This window comes from Macrobrachium rosenbergii, chromosome 3, assembly GCF_040412425.1.
Source record: "Macrobrachium rosenbergii isolate ZJJX-2024 chromosome 3, ASM4041242v1, whole genome shotgun sequence".
Lineage (NCBI taxonomy): Eukaryota > Metazoa > Arthropoda > Malacostraca > Decapoda > Palaemonidae > Macrobrachium > Macrobrachium rosenbergii.
This window is the reverse complement of record NC_089743.1, coordinates 32,948,698-32,971,197: the sequence shown is the minus strand read 5'-3', so window position 1 is coordinate 32,971,197 and position 22,500 is coordinate 32,948,698. Positions and strand designations below refer to the sequence as shown.

The 22,500-nt window shown below is 41.0% G+C and overlaps 1 protein-coding gene across 6 annotated transcripts in view; it reads left to right on the top strand.

Moving 5' to 3' along the window:
- Nucleotides 1-22,500, top strand: part of LOC136854134 (methionine aminopeptidase 1D, mitochondrial) — a 103,186-nt gene that overhangs the window by 62,422 nt on the left and 18,264 nt on the right. For 5 of the 6 annotated variants that reach the window (XM_067130362.1, XM_067130353.1, XM_067130395.1 and 2 more), the window contains one exon: nucleotides 20,232-20,342. In XM_067130362.1, coding sequence (XP_066986463.1) covers nucleotides 20,232-20,342 — 111 coding nt within the window. Of the gene's footprint in view, nucleotides 1-20,231; nucleotides 20,343-21,202; nucleotides 21,350-22,500 lie in introns of those variants that run through there. The other variant, XM_067130385.1, reaches the window with a different exon arrangement.

Below are 22,500 nucleotides of genomic sequence, written 5' to 3'. Positions count from 1 at the left end.
CAATATATCGTGGGTTTTCAGTGTTCGCTGGTGGTTGTGGTCCCTAACCCCCGCGAATATGGGGGTCAAATGTAGTGAGTGTTATGTCTGGCTTTCTGAACAGTGGGTACAGTTTGGTCAGAAAACGAAGAGAGAGAAGAAAGTTTCCCCGTTGTCACCGGAGTGCAAAATGCCAGTGACACCGAGGATTCTTTCTGGATCCTTCTTGCCCCTGCCAAGCTTCCTCCTGCTGTTGCTACTCCTAAGGAAGCAGTTTCCCCTTTGCTGTCTCACATTGCTTCGTCAGTAGAGAGTCAGTGTTGGGGCCAGTTGACCGGTATGACTCCTCTCCAGCGGTCTCTGTTCACTTGGAGGGGGAGTTATCCTCCTCAGGGCGAAGGGAGAGTGCCTCCCAAATTGTTGCAGGTGTTGTGGAGCCTGAGGGGCTTAGGGAGTTATGGCCTTCCCTAGTCCTCCCCAGGGGAGCTCAGTGTGGAGGGTTTGATATCTCACTTGAGGGCCTTCAAGACCTGCCTGTGACTGCTGCTACCATGACCTTGACTACGTCTATGGTCACAATGTCTACTGGTTTTAGAGCCACCATTACGGCAGTGGTTCTTTTGGTCATGCTTCCAGTAGTGTACCCTCAAGTGATTCCCTTAACATCGTCTTCGCTTGGTGGCGTCCTTCTCCACACCATGTTGTTCAAGGCCTGCCACAATCGGAAGAGGGATCAGAAGCCATCATCGTTGTCTTCATCTTTGTCTTGTGCTTCCACCTCCTCCCCTTCTTCCAAAGCTAGCAAGTGGAGGAAGAAGAAGGCTGCCTCTCCCAGCCATAAGAAGGTCATCATGATGAATATATGAAGATACTCTTCACTGTCTGTGGTCTGTGTTGTTTGGGTAGTTTCTCTCTTCTACTTCCATTTCCTCCATTAATTCTTCATTGTATTGGACCATATTTTAGTTGCCAGAGTGTACATTCTCAGATTAATTGGTTTTACTTTGTATTTTTTGTGTATTCGTTCTATGTTCAGATCATTATCTTCTTGATTGTTTCTCGCAGCAGATCTTAGTATCTTATTTTGGAATTTTTGTAATGCCCTTATGTAAGAAGTCAAAGCTAAACAGGTGGGTGTTGGTGGATATTCCATCATTGGTCTTATTAGACACTATAGAAACGGATTTTAATATTTGTGTTCATATTCCTAAACCTTTTTAGTTTTGTATTTTGTGTTCTTGCTATTCTTAGCCTTCCTCTTACATGTCTTGATATTCCTCTTTGTCCAAATTGCATTCCTAGTATTCTTGTGCTTTTAGTAAAGTTCACTGGTTGTTGATCTAACATTATTTGTTCAGGTTTGTATGCAGATACTGATACTAGTTGGAATGTAGATTTATTTGTTTTTATCTTCCACTTCTTTTCAAATTGATTTATTCATTCAATTTGGTCCATTGTTTTTTGTGCTACTTGTCTTTTCAAGGTTGGGTCCCTTCTTGTACATTTTTCTGGGTGTACAACTATTTGAGTTTTATCATCTGCAAAGCAGACATCAGTACAGTACTCTGGTGGTGAAGTCACATCTAATGTATATAAAATGAATAATGTTGGACTTAGTACAGATCCTTGTGAGACGCCACTCAGTAACAGGAGTGGATTTTCTACGTAATTTTGTGAATTAATTTTGCTGCTGTTTGATCTTTAATGAAGTTGCATAGTATTTTCTCAAAAATGTCTGGAAGGTTGAGATTTAATATTTTGTATTGAATTCCTTGTGTCCACACTTTGTCAGATGCCTTGGTTATATCTATACATACTAGTTGCATAAGTACTTTCTTCTTTGCGGTAGCACAATGCTTTCATATATTGTTGCTATTGCAATTTGGGTTCCTCATCCTTTTCTAAATCATATGGATTTCTATTGTGTAACTGATTTCCTTTTAGGAATAACATTAATCTGTTAATAATTATTTTTTCATGCTCAGGTTAGTGCGTGAGTAAGCATAAATAACAGCAGCCACTACCCTTGGCCAGATTTTGTCCGTTAAATCTGATGTACAATGTTTCTGGGTCTGTTAAAGCAAGGTTATACTGTGTGTGAGTGTATGTATGTATATATATATATATATATATATATATATATATATATATATATATATATATATATATATATATATATATATATATATATATACATACATATTTATATATACAGTGAACCCTCGCTATTTCATGTTCGACTATCATGATTCACGACTTCATGGATTTTTTCCATTATGTATGTATATTATAAGAGAAAATATATAGCGGATTTTCTGAAATTTCAAAAATAGTCGCGATATATGAAGACCCAAATATTTCATTAATTCCATTAATAATTATTAATATCTGCTAGTACTGTTGGTTCATTGCATTATGACATATAATTCAGTACAAAATGAAATTAAACAAAAGAGAATGTGATCATACGATAATTCATTATAGTACTAGTAAAATTAAACTGAACATGAAACGCTAATCAGATGCAGTCTGACATTGTCATATTTGAATGGTGTAAGGCTGCTGATGGCTACATATATACTAATTATAAAATACAAATGTAATGAATGTGCATCTTTTCCATGAATCTTTTGTACTGCATCCAATAATATTGTTTGTTGCAAAAATCACATCTCGAATAAACCTATACTACTACAACAAAAAAAGCATAAAATAGCGTAAAGTATATTTGAATTTGAAACTAGCATGTAAGATGGGCTGTGATTGGTTCCATTGGTGATAGATGACGAATCAGCTCCCAAGTTTTGTAATCTCGCCTGTGATTGGTGTTTTGACCGTTTCTCCGACCCGCAGCGGCTTCCCTTGTCTCTGACCCGCAGCATCTTCTCACGGCCACTTCGTTTCCCACTCTCTCGGTAGATAGATGCTGTTTACATTACCAGTGCTGTGTGTGACAGTGTGTGTTTGAAGTTGAACTTTTTTTTTAACTTTGTTTAACCCCTACAATGGCTCCCAAGCGTTCTGCTTCTGCTAAGGCTGGTACTGAGCCTAAACGCCAACGGAAAATGATGACGATTGCTGAGAAGGTGACACTCTCGATATGTTGAAGGAAGGGAGAAGTTACGCGCCGCGGCCCGCCATTTTGGAGTGAACGAATCCACCGCTCGCTACATTAAGAAGGATGAGGCGAAGATTAGGAAGACGGCTGCCATCACCTTTAGCAAGTCAGCAAAGCGAAGTTGTTATGGCTCGTAATAAAACGATCGTCCGTATGGAAGGTGCTTTGTCAATCTGGATTGCCGACTGTCGAAGAAGAAAATAGCCTTGGATACGAACACCATCCGAACCAAGGCTTTGAGGTTGTATGAGAATTTCGCGGCAAAGGAACCTCAAGATGATGGCGACCACGCTGAAGAAGAAGAGGAAGACGACGAAGATGATGTAGATGAACCTCAAGCAGGGACATCCACTGATTCCCAGCCTCAGACACGACATTTTACCGCCAGCAAAGGATGGTTTGCCAAGTTTCAGAAACGCTCGCCTGAAAAGCGTTTCCCTGCATGGCGAGGCTGCTTCGCTGACACGGTCGCTGCTGAAACTTACGCCGAATGAGACGTTCAAGAATATTATCGCTGAAGGTGGATACAAGCCCAAACAAGTCTTTAATATGGACGAGACGGGTTTGTTTTGGAAGAGAATGCCATCGCGAACTTTCCTGTTCAAAGAAGAAGCCAAAGCCTCTGGCTTTAAAGCATTCAAAGATCGTGTTACCCTCGTGATGTGTGGCAATGATGGGGGATTTTTGCTAAAGCCAGGGCTTATTTATAAGTCGAAAAACCTCGTGCTTTGAAAAATAAAAATAAGAATCTCCTTCCCGTGTATTGATGCATAATCCAAAAGCATGGATTACTTAAGATGCTGACCTCCAACTGGTTCCACCAGTGTTTTATCCCACAAGTCAGTAAATATCTCATAGAGAAGGGCTTGCCATTTAAGATCCTTCTCCTGTTGGATAACGCTGGTGGTCACGCGACTGATCTTTTCGCATGAGGGCATTCAGGTTGAGTTCCTGCCACCCAACACAACGCCCTTAATTCAACCGATGGACCAGGGGTTATCAGGGCGTTCAAGGCCCTCTACACGAAGAATACCTTGGCGGACCTCGTTGCGTGTGTGGATGCCGCCAAGAAGATGAGGATGAAACATTCAATTTGAAGGCGTACTGGCAGCAGTACACGATTGCCACGTGCCTTCAGAACATCCAGAAGGCACTGCAAGAAATGAAACCTGCTACCGTTAACGCGAGCTGGAGGAAGTTGTGGTCCGAGATTGTTTATGACGACGAGGATTTATGCCTGCCGAGATTCAACACTCTGCAGTACGGAAATCTGTGCAGTTGGCTGCGATAATTGAGGTGACGGTTTGGCGACATGACAACGGAAGACGTTGACGAGTTGTTGGACTGCCATTCCCAGCCGCTAACTGACGAGACCTCAAGACCTGACAAAATCAGCCAGTGAGGAAGAAAATGAACCACAGGAAGAGACCCAAGAAGTTGTCGAAGAAACAGGCTTAACATTAGAACAGCTTGCCAAGCTCTGCAACCTAGCGAAGGAGCTGAAAGAATTGTCACAAGAATGGGACGAGGATATGGTTAGTTCTCTGCAGTTCTGCAACAAAATCGATGAAGACATGACTCCTACAGGATGCTCTTCGATCGAAAAAAAGAAGCAGCGGCAGCAACTTCCGATCCCAATGTTCTTCCAGCCTCACAAAAAGAGCCAGTTCCTCCTGCTACTATGCCTTCGGAAGAAATTGAAGAAGTGTCCCAGGAAGAAGTTGAAGAGGTGTCCCAGGAAAAGACACCCCAGTCTGAAGAGACGTAAAATACAATCATTGGCTGCACAGTAGAAAACATCATCAGCTTCATCATCATCATTTCTACTGTGCAGCAAATTCATCGCCATCATCATTCAAGTTTTTCTTCAACTTCTTTCATGGTGGGTACAGTAACAATCTTTATTTCTTTATATACTTTAATATTCTAACATTTTAATATTAGTGCCTGTTTTAGATTAGGTACTGTACATGCATTAAGTGTTCTGTACATTAAAGGGTGGTTTGTTAACAGTACATACGAGGAGGGCTTTATTGTAACTTCCAACTCTATCGTGGTGAGTAAAATACTGTACAATTGTACAGTACGCACCATAACAATCTTTCTATTTTTTATGTTCACTTACTGTTTTATTGCTTATCATTTGTGCCTGTGTACTGTATGTACGTATTGTAGATATCTGTACATTACTGTAAAGGGTGGTTTGTTAACAGTACTATGTAAAGGGAGGGTTTTAAAAGTCTGAATACATGTTAAATAAATACTGTAAATATGGTGTCCCTACTTGCTGGATTTTCAGCTATCGCGCCAGTTCTGGAACCTATCTATCGTAATAAACGAGGGTTCACTGTATATATATATATATATATATATATATATATATATATATATATATATATATATATATATATATATATATATATATATATATATAGTGGAATATATATATATATAGTGAACCTGTACCCATGAGTAACTGGAGGCACGAGTAATTTTATTTAATAAAATGTCGTCATACCCACAAGTAATGATTGGGGCCATGAGCACAACCATGAGTTTCATTCTGTTATCACAAACTTATGAAAAATTGCTTACGATACATCGGCAGTTAGCAGCTTGTTTTCAGTATTTTATTACGTATACTCCAGCATATAAGACGACATTTAGATAAGACAAAGTAAAAAATTATGGCAAATTTTCATGAATTTATCTCATGTCTGTAGTATAAGAAGACTGCTAAATTACAAAACCACCTGTGTATAGGCTAGCTTTTGGTTATGTCAAGATGATGTTATTACAAATACTGTTTTACTTACTGTATCCTTAGAAATTCAAAATAAAGGAAATAACAGCCGATTCTATATCATGTTTTTCCTACACGTTGCCTAAGAGGGAAACCATTGTTTTGTTTATGTTTCATCGCCAATCACAAACAACCCCTAATAACAATACGATAATGTACAATAATTATCGTTCTTATGACTGAATTGTTCTAAACAGTTGTATGTAATCCAAAATTGTGTTGTTTACCATCAAAATGATAATTAATCTTTAATGAAAAATTAATATTATGTTATCCTAAATGTTATTACTTCTGTAATTACACTACCATTACAATTTCTGAAAGGTTACTGAAAGATAAAGGTTGCTGTAAGCGCAATCATAACGCTGTGTTTACATTTTGTCAGCTGGGCTTGCATAGATAAAAGTTGATTTCATTGATATGGAATTATTCCTAGTATATGCCAGTGATACATGATGTAAAAATGGTTTTGTTACCTTTATCAGTAGTTTATTTCATAATGTGAATCTTGTCATGTATGTTGGTGGTTATCGCACCAAGGGCGAGGCTAGCCTACTGATAAACATCACTTAAAATTCAAGGTTTGTTTTTTAGAATGGTAGTATAAGACTACCCCAATTTTTAGGGTGACTTTTATGATTTAAAGGTCATCTGATAAACAGAAATATACGATATTTATAATAAAATACATATTGAAAACTAGCTTAATTATCAGTCTGTTATAAATATATAAAAAATTGCCTACGATACATCAGCAGTTAACCTGTCAGCCATTTGCAGTGAGTTGATGTAAACAAAATCATAGTGCTGTCTTGGTGTTTATTTATGGTAAATTTCATTTAGGTTCATTTAATGGCGAGTGAAAATTTACATATACTTTATTCCAGTAACACAATTTTTTACTGTAATAATTAGGCTTGTTTTTCAGTGTTTTTCTGGGCTTTGACCTGTGTCACCCGGTGAAATTACCATCTAGCATACATTTCTACGTAAATTCATTGCTAAACATACCAGAGAAAAGCTAAATGCAATGCTGGGGTTACTACCCCCAGTGCGAGCTCCATAAAATGGAGTCGTGTATAGGAAAGGGTGAGTGTTGTCACTACCACAGGCCTCTGCCCTGTAGACATTCCCAATCTCAAAATCCCCCAGAGCGAGGTGCCGTTACAACGCCCGCACCAGCTCCCCGACTACCAACAACTCAGCCGCCATATCGTCATTCCATTTTAGCACGCGTCAGCGCCTTGTTGTTGTTATCAACGGTGTGCTTCATTTGCCTTTTTCTGTGCGATATCATGTCTTCCGTCCAGGAATTTTCTTCACCTAAGTTGAGTACCATCTCCCTTTTGTTTTTAGGTGGCTGAGGCTCTTTATTTACCTTCTAATTCAATAATTAGGGGGTTGAATGTGACGCCGGTCTCGGCCGCCTTGCTCCCGACCTCACGTGACCTTCAGTCTTTGTGTGGTTTACGGTGGGACTTTGTCCCCCTTTTATATGATATGTTTTTATGTGTGTTTTTACATAATTTCATATTCACTCCTCGTTGGAGTTAGTTTTTTCCGAATTACCCCTTCCCTGGGGAGGCGCGTGTCCTCTCCTCTCTTAGGCTATGAGATTTCCCCCTCTCGCCTTTGTGATCATAATTCCATTTTATCCTTGGACCCACTCCTCCTCCAGCTCACGGGTATATTCTCTGAGATGGTACGGTTATGCTATTTATTTTCACTAATTTATATGTTAACGGATGACATTGATATTTTTGGATTAATTTGTTTACTCTTGATCGTAAGGGTCGGCCATTTTACCATCCGTGTCTCATATCGCGATTGGTTTGGACCGCCCTTCTACATGTGTCTTTTATTATTTAAGTTCTATTTTCATATATGCGATGTACGTTATATTATACATTATGTGGTTAACTTTTAGTGTTACCTTTGTCTGATAGTTCCTGTGTTTGTCCTCCTAGGCTAGCCTTCTAGGCCGCTGGTTGGCTTCAGTAGGTTAGACTAGGAAGTTAGGCTACCTTACGGCTCTTTGCTCCCTCCCCTTAGCTTGGAGGGAGGTTTGGGTGAGTAGGAGAGTTTCACGTTCTGTACCTTCCCGAAGATGTCGTCTGGTTCGGATGGGTGTTATTAGGCCTATGTTTTCCCCCTCCCTCTATTTCGGCCTTCCCAATTGGACTCTTGAGTCCTAGTAAGGTTAGGCTAGAATAGCGAGGGTCTTCTTATTCATAGCCTACTCCTGTCCGAGCCGTCGATGTCTGGGCAGGCATCCTAGCTTCGTGGGTCCCCCCTTCTCCTACCACCCCCCTTCCCCCCCTCCCTCCTCCCTTCCACCCTTGGCTGTCTTCGTGTACGTCGTGAAGCGTGCCTGGGGTTGGGTGCTCTGAGCCCTACCCCACCCCCCTGTTTTCCATGTCGCTAGCCTAACATTCCTTACCCCTTCCTTTGCATTGAGTGGTTCTCCCTAGTTCTCCCTTATCCAGAGTCGCCAATCTCTGTTGATCGGCACCCGTGGGGAGTTCTTTTGGTGTCTGGGGGTGCTTCCCCACTCCCTGGCCACCACTAATTCATTACCACCTCTTTGCATCCTTTTAGCTTATGGAGTGTATCCTAGTATTTTCCCCCTTTGGTTGTCGTTCTCCCATGATCGACGCTCGTTGAGGGGTTTATCGGCGTCCGGGGTGCCTCCCACTCTCTGGCCGCTGCTGTAGGTTCCTCCATTTGCCTATCCCCTACCCTTCCCTAGCATCAGGGCGTGACCGAGTTTCTCCCTGCCCAGGGTTGTCGTTCTCTTTAGTCCGTCACCCTGTGGAGAGTTAATGCGGTATCCAATTAGTGTTATACACCTGACTGGCCTCTGTCTCGGTGTCCGCTCTTCTGCTAGCTATTGTTGTCCTTGTTTTGTTCCGTGTTCTATACAGCTAGAACATCGACCATATTCCCTGGGTATCTATCTTGACTTTGGCCAGATCTTACTTCCGCCGTGTTGCCGGGTCTCCCGTCACCCTCTTGTTATTGTAACCACTCCGGTGGGTATGGTGTGTGGTTGGACGGCGCTCACCCCGCCTCCTCTGCCACCACCATAAGTATGGTGTAACTCGATTCCCCCGGCACCAAGCGGAATTTTATAACCAATGTATCATATCTGTTGTTTTTTGGCAAACACTAGGGTTAACCATTTTATGCTGTGTATTTACTTTACCTCTACCGGACCGTGTCCGGGGGTATTGGTAAATCTGCTATTTTGTTTATGACGCATGTTCACACTTTGGACCTTCTAGTAACTCCGGATTTACTCCGGCGGTCCCTATCGTTTTACGCATGTATGTTAGATTAGATATACCCCCTTATTGCCGGGATCTCTCCGACGGGGTCTGACCGGACCATTGCATGCTCCGTCAGTCATTTTAAATTAAGGCTCAGCTCCGGCACCCTACTCCGGCGTGCCTTATTAGCATACTCATGTATCATCTTTCCATTTATAGATGGTACGTTGTCAGGAGCAGGGTGCACGCGGTCCTGTAACAGGCTTGTGGACACGGTGTGTTGGTCCCACTCGGCCGCGCAGTTGGTGTCGGGACCTGATCGTCTGGCACCCGACAGATGTGAGGTGTGCTACGCTCTCTACGAGTGAGTGTTGGATGAGTCGGTAAGCTACATGTCCCCTAACCATTGTTCTTTCTTGAGTTTATGACTTTTATTGATATATTTATGACAGTTGGAGATTTCGTTAGTTAGCAATCTCCTTCTTTCAGGCCGACCGCAGCTCCCGCGACTCTTCGCTGTTAACTCTCAAGACCTGGGTCAGTGGCTTTGGGAGGAACGTTGGGTCGGGGAAGCCCTACGTTCTGTCTCAGGATATCTGTAGTATCCTCTACCCCGGCGCCTGGGTCTCAGCGTCCGTCCCGGCGAAAGTAGCCGCCCCCTTGATCGCTGGGATCCGGGAGATGACGGAACCCTCCCATGAAGAAGCGGCCATTTGCGGAGAGGTAGCGGAGGAGGTTGCGGCGATCAACCTCAACCTAGAGCCTATGAGCGTCGACCCGGACCACCAAGTTGCAGGTAAGGGGGTAAGTGAGGCAGAAAGTTCTAATACTCTTTTCAGCTCTCCTTCCTCTTCCGTTTCTTCCTTTAGAGGGTTTGGAAAATCCTCTTACCTTGAGGACAGGTCAAGGTCTACTGTCCCCAAGGTAAAATCTGTGAAAACAAAGACCTTGTCTAAATCCTTCAAACCCCAGAGGTCGCTCGGGCTCTCCTCGAAGTCGTCACGGGCCCCTAGCCCCGTGCCGTCTACGAGCAAGGCCCCCCCCTCTGGAAAGGGATCGAGATCCAAGCAGAGTAAGGCGAGTCCCCCTCGTCCTTCCTTTGACCCAGAGTCGTTTGCTGAACTTCTTATGGAGAAGTTCGACAAGAGGGTGGAAGAGAAGTTGACCGAACTCTCCTCCCAGTTGTCTTCTGACCTGAAGTCATCAAACGCCTCTGTTAAATCCCTAGCAGAGAAGGTGAAAAACCAGGAGAGCTTGATCTTGGGGGTTTATGCCCGCCGGGACAGTCGCTCAGCCCTTGGCTGTTCCGGACGCTTCCGGTCTTCCCCCCTTCGATAAGGGAAACCCTTGGCGCCTGGTGCTTTATGCTCCTCAGCATGAAGACACCCTCACCATCGAAGGTCTGGGTACTCGCAGGTTGGAGGAACTAGAGTTCTTCCCACCTGGCTTGCTGCCCCCCTTCCCAGGTTATGCCAGGCTTACCGAGGAAGCCTGGATAAGATCGGACAAGGTCCCGAAAGAAACCGTCATCTTTCCAAGAGACCAAGCTCAGTCCACCCTGTTGCGCACGCTTACAGAGTGGCAAGCCGAGAACACGAAACTTACCCCTGTCAAGGGTTCGTTTATGATGTTCTCGGTGGGAGATACTATCCCCACCCCCTGCACGACTAAAGTAGCCCTGCTTACCAGTCAGGCAGGCATTGAGGGCAAGCCCCTTCCACAACTCCGGGAGACAGATCCCACCTCTCTAGTCTTCCCCGGAGATTCTGATTTTTGGAAGGGAGCTCCGGCCACTTTTACAGTGGGTAGGCTCGACCCTGACTGCGCTTCTGCCCTCTTCAGCGAGCAGCTTCCGAAAATCCCAGATTCTCTCCTGAAGACCGAAGCTGAGACCAAGGGCAGGTTAAGTAGGTCCCTACATTCCCTGACTTTGGCGGAGGCAACTTCGGTTGTCTATAACGAAGAAGCCCTCTTTCAGGTCCTTACTAAATCCCTACTGGCGGGGTTCCAGCAGGACCTATATGATTTCATAGTGGCTCGGATGAACTGCCGGAAACACATCTTTACGGCAGCCTCTATTCGGCACAAGCCCAATAGGCTCATGAAGAGCTCCATCTGGGGGCCTAATCTCTTTCCCCAGGAAGAGGTAGACGCAGTCCTGACGGAAGCTACCAGGGCTAACCAAAGCCTCCGCTCCCGCTGGGGTCTCCCCTACAAGCGGAAGTTAACGGAGTCCGCCGGACCTCATCCCAGACCCGGGAAGAGGTTCAAGAAATTCAAAAGGCCTCCTACCCAGACGGTGCTGCAGGCTGTTCCGGTCTCTCCAGCCGGCCAGCCTTCAACCTCTAAGGCTCAGCCTCAACCACAGTATGTGCTGGTTCAACCAGCCCAGCACACACTCGCCTCCCCTACATACGTAACGTCTCCGGCTTACAATGCTTCATTCGAAAGTCATGGGGCATTTCGGGCATTTAACTGAAACGCCAGGGGAAGCAGAGCCAGAGGCTCCTTTAGAGGCAAGTCGGCGTCTCGCTCCATCTCCCGAGGGAGAGGAGGCCGAGGTAGCAGAGGAGGCAGATCATCTCCCGCCCAGTGAGACTCCTCAGGTAGGCGGGAGGCTGTATCATTTTCGGGACCAATGGACCTTCAGTCCGTGGGCCCACAGCATAGTCTCCAAGGGCCTGGGTTGGAGCTGGAGCAGAGGCCCTCCTCCACTAGTCAGGTTCCATCAATCACCATCCAAAGCCCTCCAGGACTTTGTGAAGGACCTACTACAAAAGAGGGCTATAAAGAAAGCGAGGCACTTGAAGTTTCAGGGCAGACTGTTCAGCGTTCCAAAGAAAGGCTCCAGTCAGCAAAGGGTAATCCTAGACTTGTCTCGTCTCAATTTATACATTCAATGCGACAAATTTCGCATGCTCACAATCTCGCAGGTTCGGACCCTACTTCCCCGTGGAGCCGTAACCACCTCTATAGATCTTTCAGACGCCTATTATCACGTCCCGGTTGCGAGAAGGTTCTCTCCTTATCTGGGGTTCAGACTAGGAAAGCAAGCGTACTCGTTCAGTCATGCCATTCGGGCTCAACATAGCCCCCAGAATTTTCACCAAACTGGCAGATACAGTAGTTCAACAACTACGGTCTCAAGGGATCATGCTAGCCGCATACCTGGACGATTGGATAATTTGGGCACCCAACGCCAGCGAATGTCGGAAAGCAACAACCATAGTAATCGGTTTTCTGGAATCTCTAGGCTTCCAAATAAACAGGGAGAAGTCCCGCCTAGTTCCAGAGAGCCGCTTTCAGTGGTTGGGAATCCAGTGGGACCTACACTCACACAAGCTGTCTCTTCCGCCAGCCAAACAGAAAGAAATAGCCAAAGCAACCAGGCAATTCCTCATGAACAGGAAAGCTTCCCGCCGTACCCAAGAAAGGGTCTTAGGTTCCCTTCAGTTTGCTTCACTAACGGATCTACTCCTGAAAGCCAAACTGAAAGACATAAACAGAGTATGGCGGAGACGTGCCAACATCAGATTCAGAGACAAGGTGTCCCTAATTCCACAAGTACTGAGGAAGAGACTCCAGCCCTGGACAACAGTCAAGTGCTTATCAAAGTCAGTACCGCTCCAGTTCCCCCTCCGGCATTAGTGATTCACACGGATGCTTCTCTGAGCGGTGGGAGGATACTCTCAACACAAAAAGTGCAGGGAACATGGTCCAATATGTTCCGCCAGTTCCATATCAATATTCTCGAAGCAATGGCAGTCTTTCTAACCTTAAAGAAACTGCGTCCAACCAGACTAATCCATATAAGGCTGGTCTTGGACAGTCTTGGTAGTGGTGCATTGTATAACCAGGGAGGTTCCAAGTCGAGCGGATCAACCAAGTAATGATAGCAATATTCTCCCTAGCAAACAAGCACCAGTGGCATTTGTCAGCTACCCATCTGGCAGGAGTTCGAATGTCATTGCAGACTCTCTGTCCAGAACAACTCCGCTGGAGTCGGAATGGTCCCTGGACAAAACATCATTCGAGTGGATTTGCAGTCAGGTCCCAGGTCTCCAGGTAGATCTGTTTGCCACAGAAAGCAACCACAAACTTCCATGTTATGTGGCCCCCAACCTGGACCCTTTGGCTCACTCCACAGATGCGATGTCAATAGATTGGAACAAGTGGCAGAGGATCTACCTGTTTCCTCCAGTAAACTTGTTGATGAAAGTCTTACACAAGCTCAGGACATTCAAAGGTCAGGTGGCTCTGGTAGCGCCCAACTGGCCGAAGAGCAACTGGTTTCCTCTTCTTCTAGAACTGAAGCTCCGGTGCATACAGATCCCCAGACCAAAATTGACACAAATACTACAAACTCGGACTGTGTCAGCTTCCTCAAGAGTCCAAGATGCCCTAGCTTTGTGGATTTCATGAAATTTGCAGCTCAGAAAGGTGCTAATATTGATCCCGTTAATACACTGTTCTTAGAATCAGACAAAAGGGAATCTACCCTCAGACAATATGACTCAGCAGTCAAGAAATTAGCACTGTTCCTGAAAGAATCTGAAGCTACAGAAATGACGACGAACCTTGCAATCTCGTTCTTCAGGTCATTGTTCGAAAAAGGTCTTGCCTCTATTACCATTACTACAGCCAAATCAGCTTTAAGAAAGGTATTTTTACATGGCTTTAATATTAACTTAACCCTTAAACGCCTGTTGGACGTAGCAAACGTCGACTAAAATTGTCTGTTGAATGCCGGTGGACGTAGCAAACGCCGACTACAAAAATTTCAACCTCCGGTCAACTTTGACTCGACCAAAATGGTCGAAAAACGCAATTGTAAGCTAAAACTCTTACATTCTAGTAATATTCAATCATGTACCTTCATTTTGCAACAAATTGGAAGTCTCTAGCACAATATTTCGATTTATGGTGAATTTTTAAAAAACTTTTTTCTTACGCTCTTGTTGTAACTCTGCCGAAAATTTCAGAAATTCTTTCGTCATTTTGTCGTAATTTTTGCACTGTTCTATATTAGCCGTTACATAAAGTTTTATATATGAAAATGTGCGCAATTTCATGTAAAATACAACAGAAAATAACTCATGGTTGTAGCTTTTATCAGTTTTGAAATATTTTCATATAAATCACGATAACTGCCAAAATTTCAACCTTCGGTCAACTTTGACTCGACCAAAATGGTAAAAACGCAATTGTAAGCTAAAACTCTTATATTCTAGTAATATTCAATCATTTACCTTCATTTTGCAACCAATTGGAAGTCTCTAGCACAATATTTCGATTTATGGTGAATTTTTGAAAAAACTTTTTCCTTACGTCCGCGCCAGAAATTCTTTCATCACGTTGTTGTAATGTTTGCACTGTTTTATATTAGTCGTTACATAAAGTTTTATATATGGAAATGTGTGCAATTTCATGTAGAATACAACAGAAAATAACTCATGCTTGTAGCTTTTATCAGTTTTGAAATATTTTCATATAAATCACGATAACTGCCAAAATTTCAAGCTTCGGTCAACTTTAACTCGACGGAAATGGTCAAAAAACGCAATTATAAGCTAAAACTCTTACATTCTAGTAATATTCAATCATGTACCTTCATTTTGCAACAAACTGGAAGTCTCTAGCACAATATTTCGATTTATGGTGAATTTCTGAAAAAAAATTTTTTCCTTACGTCTCTGTGCGTAACTCTGCCGAACATCTCAGAAATTCTTTTCGTCATGTTGTCGTAATGTTTGCATCGTTTTACATTAGTCATTACATTAACTTTTATATATGAAAATGTGTGCAATTTCATGTACAATACAACAGAAATTAGCTCATGGTTGTAGCTTTTATCAGTTTTGAAATATTTTCACATAAATCACGATAACTGCCAAAATTTCAACCTTCAGTCAACTTTAACTCGACCGAAATGGTCAAAAAACGCAATTGTAAGCTAAAACTCTTACATTCTAGTAATATTCAATCGTTTACCTTCATTTTGCAATAAATTGGAAGTCTCTAGCACAATATTTCGATTTATGGTGAATTTTAAAAGAAAAACATTTTTCTTACGTCTGCGCGGTAACTCGGCCAAACATCTCAGAAATTCTTTCGTCTCGTTGTCGTAATATTTGCACCGTTTTATATTAGTCGTTACATAAAGTTTTATATATGAAAATGTGCGCAATTTCATTTACAATACAACAAAAAATAACTCATGGTTGTAGCTTTTATCAATTTTGAAATATTTTCATATAAATCACGATAAATAGAAAAAATTCGACTTTCGGTCAACTTTAACTCGACCGAAATGGTCGAAAACTGCAATTGTAAGCTAAAACACTTACAGTCTAGTAATATTCAATCAATTAGCTTCATTTTTCAACAAACGGGAAGTCTCTAGCACAATATTTCGATTTATGGTGAATTTTTGAAAAAAAAAAAGTTTTTACGTCCGCGAGTTACAAATTCATGCATCATTTTGTGATAATATTTTCTCTGTGTTATTTTGATCGTTTTAAAATTTGTTATATACCAAAATCATCGCAATTTAGTGTACAATACAACTAAAAAAAATTAAGTCATTAGCTTTAACCATTTTGCTTACAGCGCGATTTGTATACAATTATATACGAGTTTTTTTTTTTCGCTGTCATATATTCCAATATTTATATATGATAATGCTATTTTTTTCATTTCTGATGGTTGCATACTAAACTTCAGGCAATGACAAAAAAAATGAGCCAAAAATGAACTCTTAATCTTAAAAACTAAGCGTGCTGTGATTTTTTGAAAAAAACTTTTTTTCCACTTCGGCGCTAACTCACAGAACGCCGCCGGCATACGGGAGACGTTTTTGTAAATAGGGCTTTGGCGTTAAAGGGTTAACTGATTCTTATTTTTCATCAATTCCTAGAGCATGCGCTCGTTTGAGACCAGCAACCCATCCACACACGGTTTCCTGGTTCTTAAATGACGTTCTTAAATTAGCATCAGATACTGATAATCAGAATTGTTCATTCTTAAGTCTGTTAAGGAAGACTTTATTCTTAATTAGTTTAGCTTCAGGTGCTAGAATTTCTGAGCTGTCAGCTCTATCTAGAGAACCGAACTATGTTGATTTCCTCCCGTCAGGAGAAGTTCTGTTAGCCCCAGATCTCAAGTTTCTCGCTAAAAATGAAGATCCGCAAGATAGATGGTCCCCATGGAAGGTTGTCCCCCTTCCACAAGACCTGTCATTGTGCCCATTCTCTACCTTAAAGGCGTATTTAGACAGAACCTCTAATATAACTTCAGGCCCTCTTTTTGTGAAAGTGGAGGAACTATTTCTCTGAAGGCCATCAGACAACAAATCTTGTACTTTATTAAACAAGCTAACCCAGATTCAGTTCCTAAGGTCCATGATATCAGGGCGGTGGCGACCTCCACTAATTATTTCCATCATATGAATTTTGACGATCTCAAAAAATATACGGGTTGGAAATCACCTTCGGTGTTCAAACGCCACTACCTCAAATCCCTAGAGGCTCTAAAATTTTCCACAGTGGCGGCAGGAAGCATTGTTCCTTCCTCTGACTGATCTCACTATGCATTCCTAACTGTTCTGTCACTCTCTCTCTCGCCTATCTGCCTCGTTTACTCCCCTTACCGTCTTCTTTGGGTCAGGCATGCCCCACAACCTGACTCCTGACCATGTTGCATATTGTCTATTGTTCCTATTTGTTAGTATTTAAGTCAATTATAACTGTGTTCTGATGTTCTGTATATCATGTTTACTTTGGGGCATGGTTCCCCCATCTTGTTATTCTCACGTTATTATAGAGATTTTCGGCTTGGGTAATTAAAACTCACTTTTACTAATTGTTTTATTTCTTTCCATCACAGTAGTTTTCCAAGAGCTTCACCAAGCTGGTATGTTTAATTCTCTGTTATAATTTCACCGGGTGACAGGTCAAAGCCCAGAAAAGGGATTTTGACAAAGGAAGAATCTATTTCTTGGGGAAGACCTGTGTCACCCGGTGACCTGCCACTATTCCTTCTTTTCCCCCCCTAGGTAAAATACCAAGCTTGGGGGGGGGTGCTAACCTGGAATGACGATATGGCGGCTGAGTTGTTGGTAGTCGGGGAGCTGGTGCAGGCGTTGTAACGGCACCTCGCTCTGGGGGATTTTGAGATTGGTAATGTCTACAGGGCAGAGGCCTGTGGTAGTGACAACTCTCAACCTTTCCTATACACGACTCCATTTTATGGAGCTCGCACTGGGGGTGGTAACCCCAGCATTGCATTTAGCTTTTCTCTGGTATGTTTAGCAATGAATTTACCTAGAAATGTGTGCTAGATGGTAATTTCACCGGGTGACACAGGTCTTCCCCCAGAAATAGATTTTTCCTTTGTCAAAATCCCTTTATTATTAGCAACAATTTTTGTGCCTACCCAGTGTGCTCGCCATAGGCTAGGCCTAGCCTAGCCTGTAGTGCTCAGCCTAACATCCATAATATAGCCACAGTGGATGCAGGGTAGTTTTTTGGTACATTTAAAAATGAAAAAAGCATGTGTAGTACGCCAGCAAACACAGTATTTCTCAATCAGTACTACTTATATTGTCACCAAAAGCTCATTTATTGTGCCTAAAAATGTTTTTTGTCAGGGTATTTTGGGGCCATACAATAATTAATCCCTTCCCATTATTCCTTATGGGAAAAGTGTTTGTACCCATGAGCTCTTCCCTCCATCCAATCATGCTCATGGGTACAGGTATCACTGTATATACCCATATATATACATGTATCACAGTAACTACTTTTATATTTTATATATATATATATATATATATATATATATATATATATATATATATATATATATATATATATATATATATATATATATATATATATTATATATATATATATATATATATATGTGTGTGTGTGTGTGTGTGTGTGTATATATATATATATATATATATATATATATATATATATATATATATATATATATATATATATATATATATATATATATATATATAGAAGTGTCCAGTGTCTGTTCTTCAAATCAAACCTGATATCTAAGTGCTTGTCCCAGAGTCTAAGGCACCATTTATATATGGGGGAAATGGTCCAGTGTCTGTTCTTCAAATCAAACCTGGTATCTAAGTGCTTGTCCCGGAGTCCAGTGCACCATTTATATATGGTGACCCCGAAGTGTCCAGTGTCTGTTATTTAAATCAAACCTGGTATCTAAGTGCTTGATATTTGATTACCAAACTTACCATTTATTCAACAATTATAGTTACCTCACAAAAGCCAGACACCTGAACCCTCATCACACATACAAGACGACTGATTTCTCTAAGGGCAACAGTGATCCCTTATAAAACTTATCAATCATGAAAGAAAGCAGATAAAGTTCGTTAAACAGGTGTGAGGTAAAATCTAAGGGCATCACTCCATTAACATTATAAAAGTTCAAATATTTCTATTTATTTCATTTCCCTGGTTCGAGCTCACTTCAATTACTTGAAGGAAAACATCTCACTTACCACTCTATCTCTAATTCAAATCAAAATTACTGGTGGGTCAATGAATGAAACTCTGATATAATATTTTAAATACAAAAATTTATTTCTAAATTCAAAGATTATACATGACATTAACAGTCTCAGGGAAATTTATTATTACTTGAAAAATTGGATTAAATCTGAATTAATCATCAATCAAAATTAAATCAGAAATTAATTTATTAATTAGTCAAAAATTTATTCAAGAAGAATTTAAATTGTTAAGTAACAAAATTTCAATTCCCAGGTGTTAAACAAATAATGTAAATAAATCAATCATATAAAAATGTGGATACAAAAGACACAGAAATATACTCTGCAAAAGATTAAATATAAAAAAATGTAAAGCAAAAATTAAGGCAATAGCAAACCCATCACATATATGTATAAAAGAAAAATTCTTCAAAAGATAAAGCATAAAACATATAACATGAAAAAATATTAAAAAGTGAAAAGGTATCTTTACATATAACCACTCTAAATATTTTTCTTAGTGCACTAGAAACCCACAATTATGTTTACAATACCTTGGTACCAAATTGCTTCGTGTTTTTAATCAGGCGCCATTACACACACACTTAATAAAATACACTGTTCAGATAACTCAGACACATTTACTAAGGAATTAAACAGTTAAAGGATATGAGTGACCATCGTCTATCTAAATATCAATTACGTTAAAACAAGACATTCGTAAAATCCCGAGAGAGTGAGCTAGAGAGAGAGAGAGAGAGAGAGAGAGAAACGCATCTCCCTTTCAACAACGCTTTTGGTCTCTGAGTGTCGACTCCTCTGTATGGGCGTCTATCTACGTGGTAGGTCAAACCACAGTGTTTTGATCGAGTCCCAATGGAATGCATTACTTAAGGAGTTTTGAAAATACACGAACAACGACTGCCCTGACCCTTCTCTCTCTACACACCTACCGTGCTCTCTCAACGCCAAGCACACCGTCCCTTCTCACAAACTACACAGAGTGCAATCATTTTACCTACACTAACTCTTATGGTATATGCGTATCTGAACACAAAATCATAGTTATACAACAACTCACACATAAACACGGGGAGATTACTGCATTATGAAAACCACAGCATAAGAATATATATTTATATATAGATAGAGATGTATATATGTGTGTGTATGTATATATATATATATATATATATATATATATATATATATATATATTATATATATATATATATATATATATATATATATATATATATATATATATATTACTAAAGGACCTCATTCAAACTGGATGGTATCTAATGGAGTTTTTATTCAGAAAACTTTTTCTGAATAAAAACTCTGTTAGATACCATCCAGTTTGAATGAGGTCCTTTTAGTAATTCTACTAATGCACAGAACAATTGTGTATGTGATAAAGTTAATATATTTTATATATATATATACATACAGTATATATAAAGTATATATAATATATATACACATATACCAGAGTGTCCAGTGCATTACTCTTCTCTGTTGCAGGTGCAAAGATAGAAGAGACAGCCAAGATGGAAAATGTGACACTGGTCCCTTGCTTTACTGGTCATGGAATTGGACAGTATTTTCATGGTCCACCTGATATATACCACTGTTGTAAGTACTGAAAATGTATTTGCATTACTATTAAAAGAAAAGTTTTGTCATGGATGAATGTGTATTCATGTTTATATAGGAACTTACAAGGTTTTTTTATATTATTTTTAAATGAATCTTACCTACTGTTAAAGTTAGCTTATATCTTCACGCCATTAGATGTGATCAGCATTCAAAATGAAACAAAATGACACTTAGCTAACCCTCTAGGACTGTCTCTGTAATCACCTGTTTCCCACTAGGTGGCATTGAAATCTTACGTTCTAGTCAGAATTCTTCATGCTGTGTCCTTGTGCAGATGATGTGAATCAGCATTAGTAATAATGTTGGCTATTTCTGGCTGATTTTCTCATATACAGTATTGTGCTTGTTTTCTGTTTTGCGTTATGTCATCTACAACAAGCAGAGATGAAAGCATGAGGCTGTATAGGAAAGAGTTTGTGGAAGCTGAATGTTTCAGTTGTGCATGATGGCCATGTGTGGGTTAGCCTAGCTTTTGAGGCACGAGTGTGGTTTTCTTGATGTGAAGAAAATAAGGAGTGATCTGATGAGAGGATGAAAATTTTGTGAAGAATCGGGAGATGCTAGAGGCCAATAAATTATGTAGGCAATTCATTAGGGCACACCATAAGCCTACTCAGTCTTTTCCTTGTCTGGTGTTGCTTCTCAACCTCCTCCAGTAGCCTACCTGATAGCCTAGGTTAATATCTCTCTCCCTCTTCTCTGCCTTCTTTTGCTCCCTATGTGGTTCAAGGGGAAAATAATAGGTAATTGAGAAATAAATTTTTATTATGGTTAGAAATTTGACCTTATATATTAGGACGAAGATGGCCCCCAACATAATGATTGACCTTTTTCAGTTTCGCCCGTGAGAGAGGTGTTGAAGCCTTGGCTTCTATCTGTAGCCCGCCTTCACCCAGGTGGTAAGTTTTGAGCCGGTGAGACCTGCTGCCGTCCCCAGCCCCAGGAAGGTTTTGTAATTCTCTGCTGCCATGGTTCTGGTGGGGAAGGGCGTCTAACCGGGTTGACTGGGCGTACTTGGTCAGCGAGGAAGTGTCGCTTCAGTGACGTGGCACCTTTTCAAAAGGTGGCCCTGTAGTTGGGTGTGCCGTTTACAGGTCACACTGGTGGCACTCAGTATCCCTAGGCACTGGTGCAGGTTAGGTTCCAGAAGGACTTTCTCTTCTGTAATCAGTTTTGTTTGGTTTTATTTATTTTGCTATTTGCTTGTTTGGTGGCACTATGGTGCCAATGTGTTCCTAGGGACCCTTTACTGGAGTCCAACTAGGCTATGTAGGAGGAAAGGCACTCTACCCCAGCAGAGTGTAACAAATAAATGAGAGAGAAAGGGAAGGTAAAAGAGAGAGAGAAGTAAGCTATTCAGTTGATGACAGTGCAGCACATTATTGGCACTGTGGAATAAAGTTTTTTTTTTTTTTTTCTTTCTTTAAAGATCCTCATGAGTGGCTGGTCCCAGTGCTAACCGCTCTTCTTTCAGAGGGTGAAAACTATTGTTTTGCTTTGGTATGGGTAGCAGGCCTCACTCGTGACCGATAATTTATCACTGTATAAAACTTAACTTGCCTTCATCTACTTGTGGGACAGAGGTGTTTCTTTTACTTAATTTAATTAATTTAATTTCTTGGGGTCGGCCCTTCTTTCTTTGAAGAGGGTCATGTACACTCGATTAGGTTATGACGGCTTACGTGAATGAAGAGAGAGAGATAGAGAGAGATTCCCAGTCAGCTAATTTTTTTGCTGCTTGAGACCAGTTTAAGTAAAGATTTTATAAGTGTACAATGGCATGGTTCTTAATAAATGCAGATACGTCGTCTGGGGCTTCCTTAAGGGATTGTTGTATTATCGTAACTTCCCAGGAGCCGATGCGATGTCACAAAAATTTAGCGTAAAATTATTATTTTTTTTTTTCTTTATATGATTTGCTTTACATTGGGTATTTGTATAGGAACCTGTGTTGTATATTAATCCTAACTAGGCCTATCTTTCCCTGACTAAATTATATCTTGGTTTTTTTTCTACCGAAACCTGTGTAGCTCAAATATTTTGCGAGGTATAACTACTGCCGAAGAAGTAACCCCAAAGTGGCTGAAAACAGAGCTTGGTCAACACAATGAATGGCAATAAAGGGTCTTAAGAT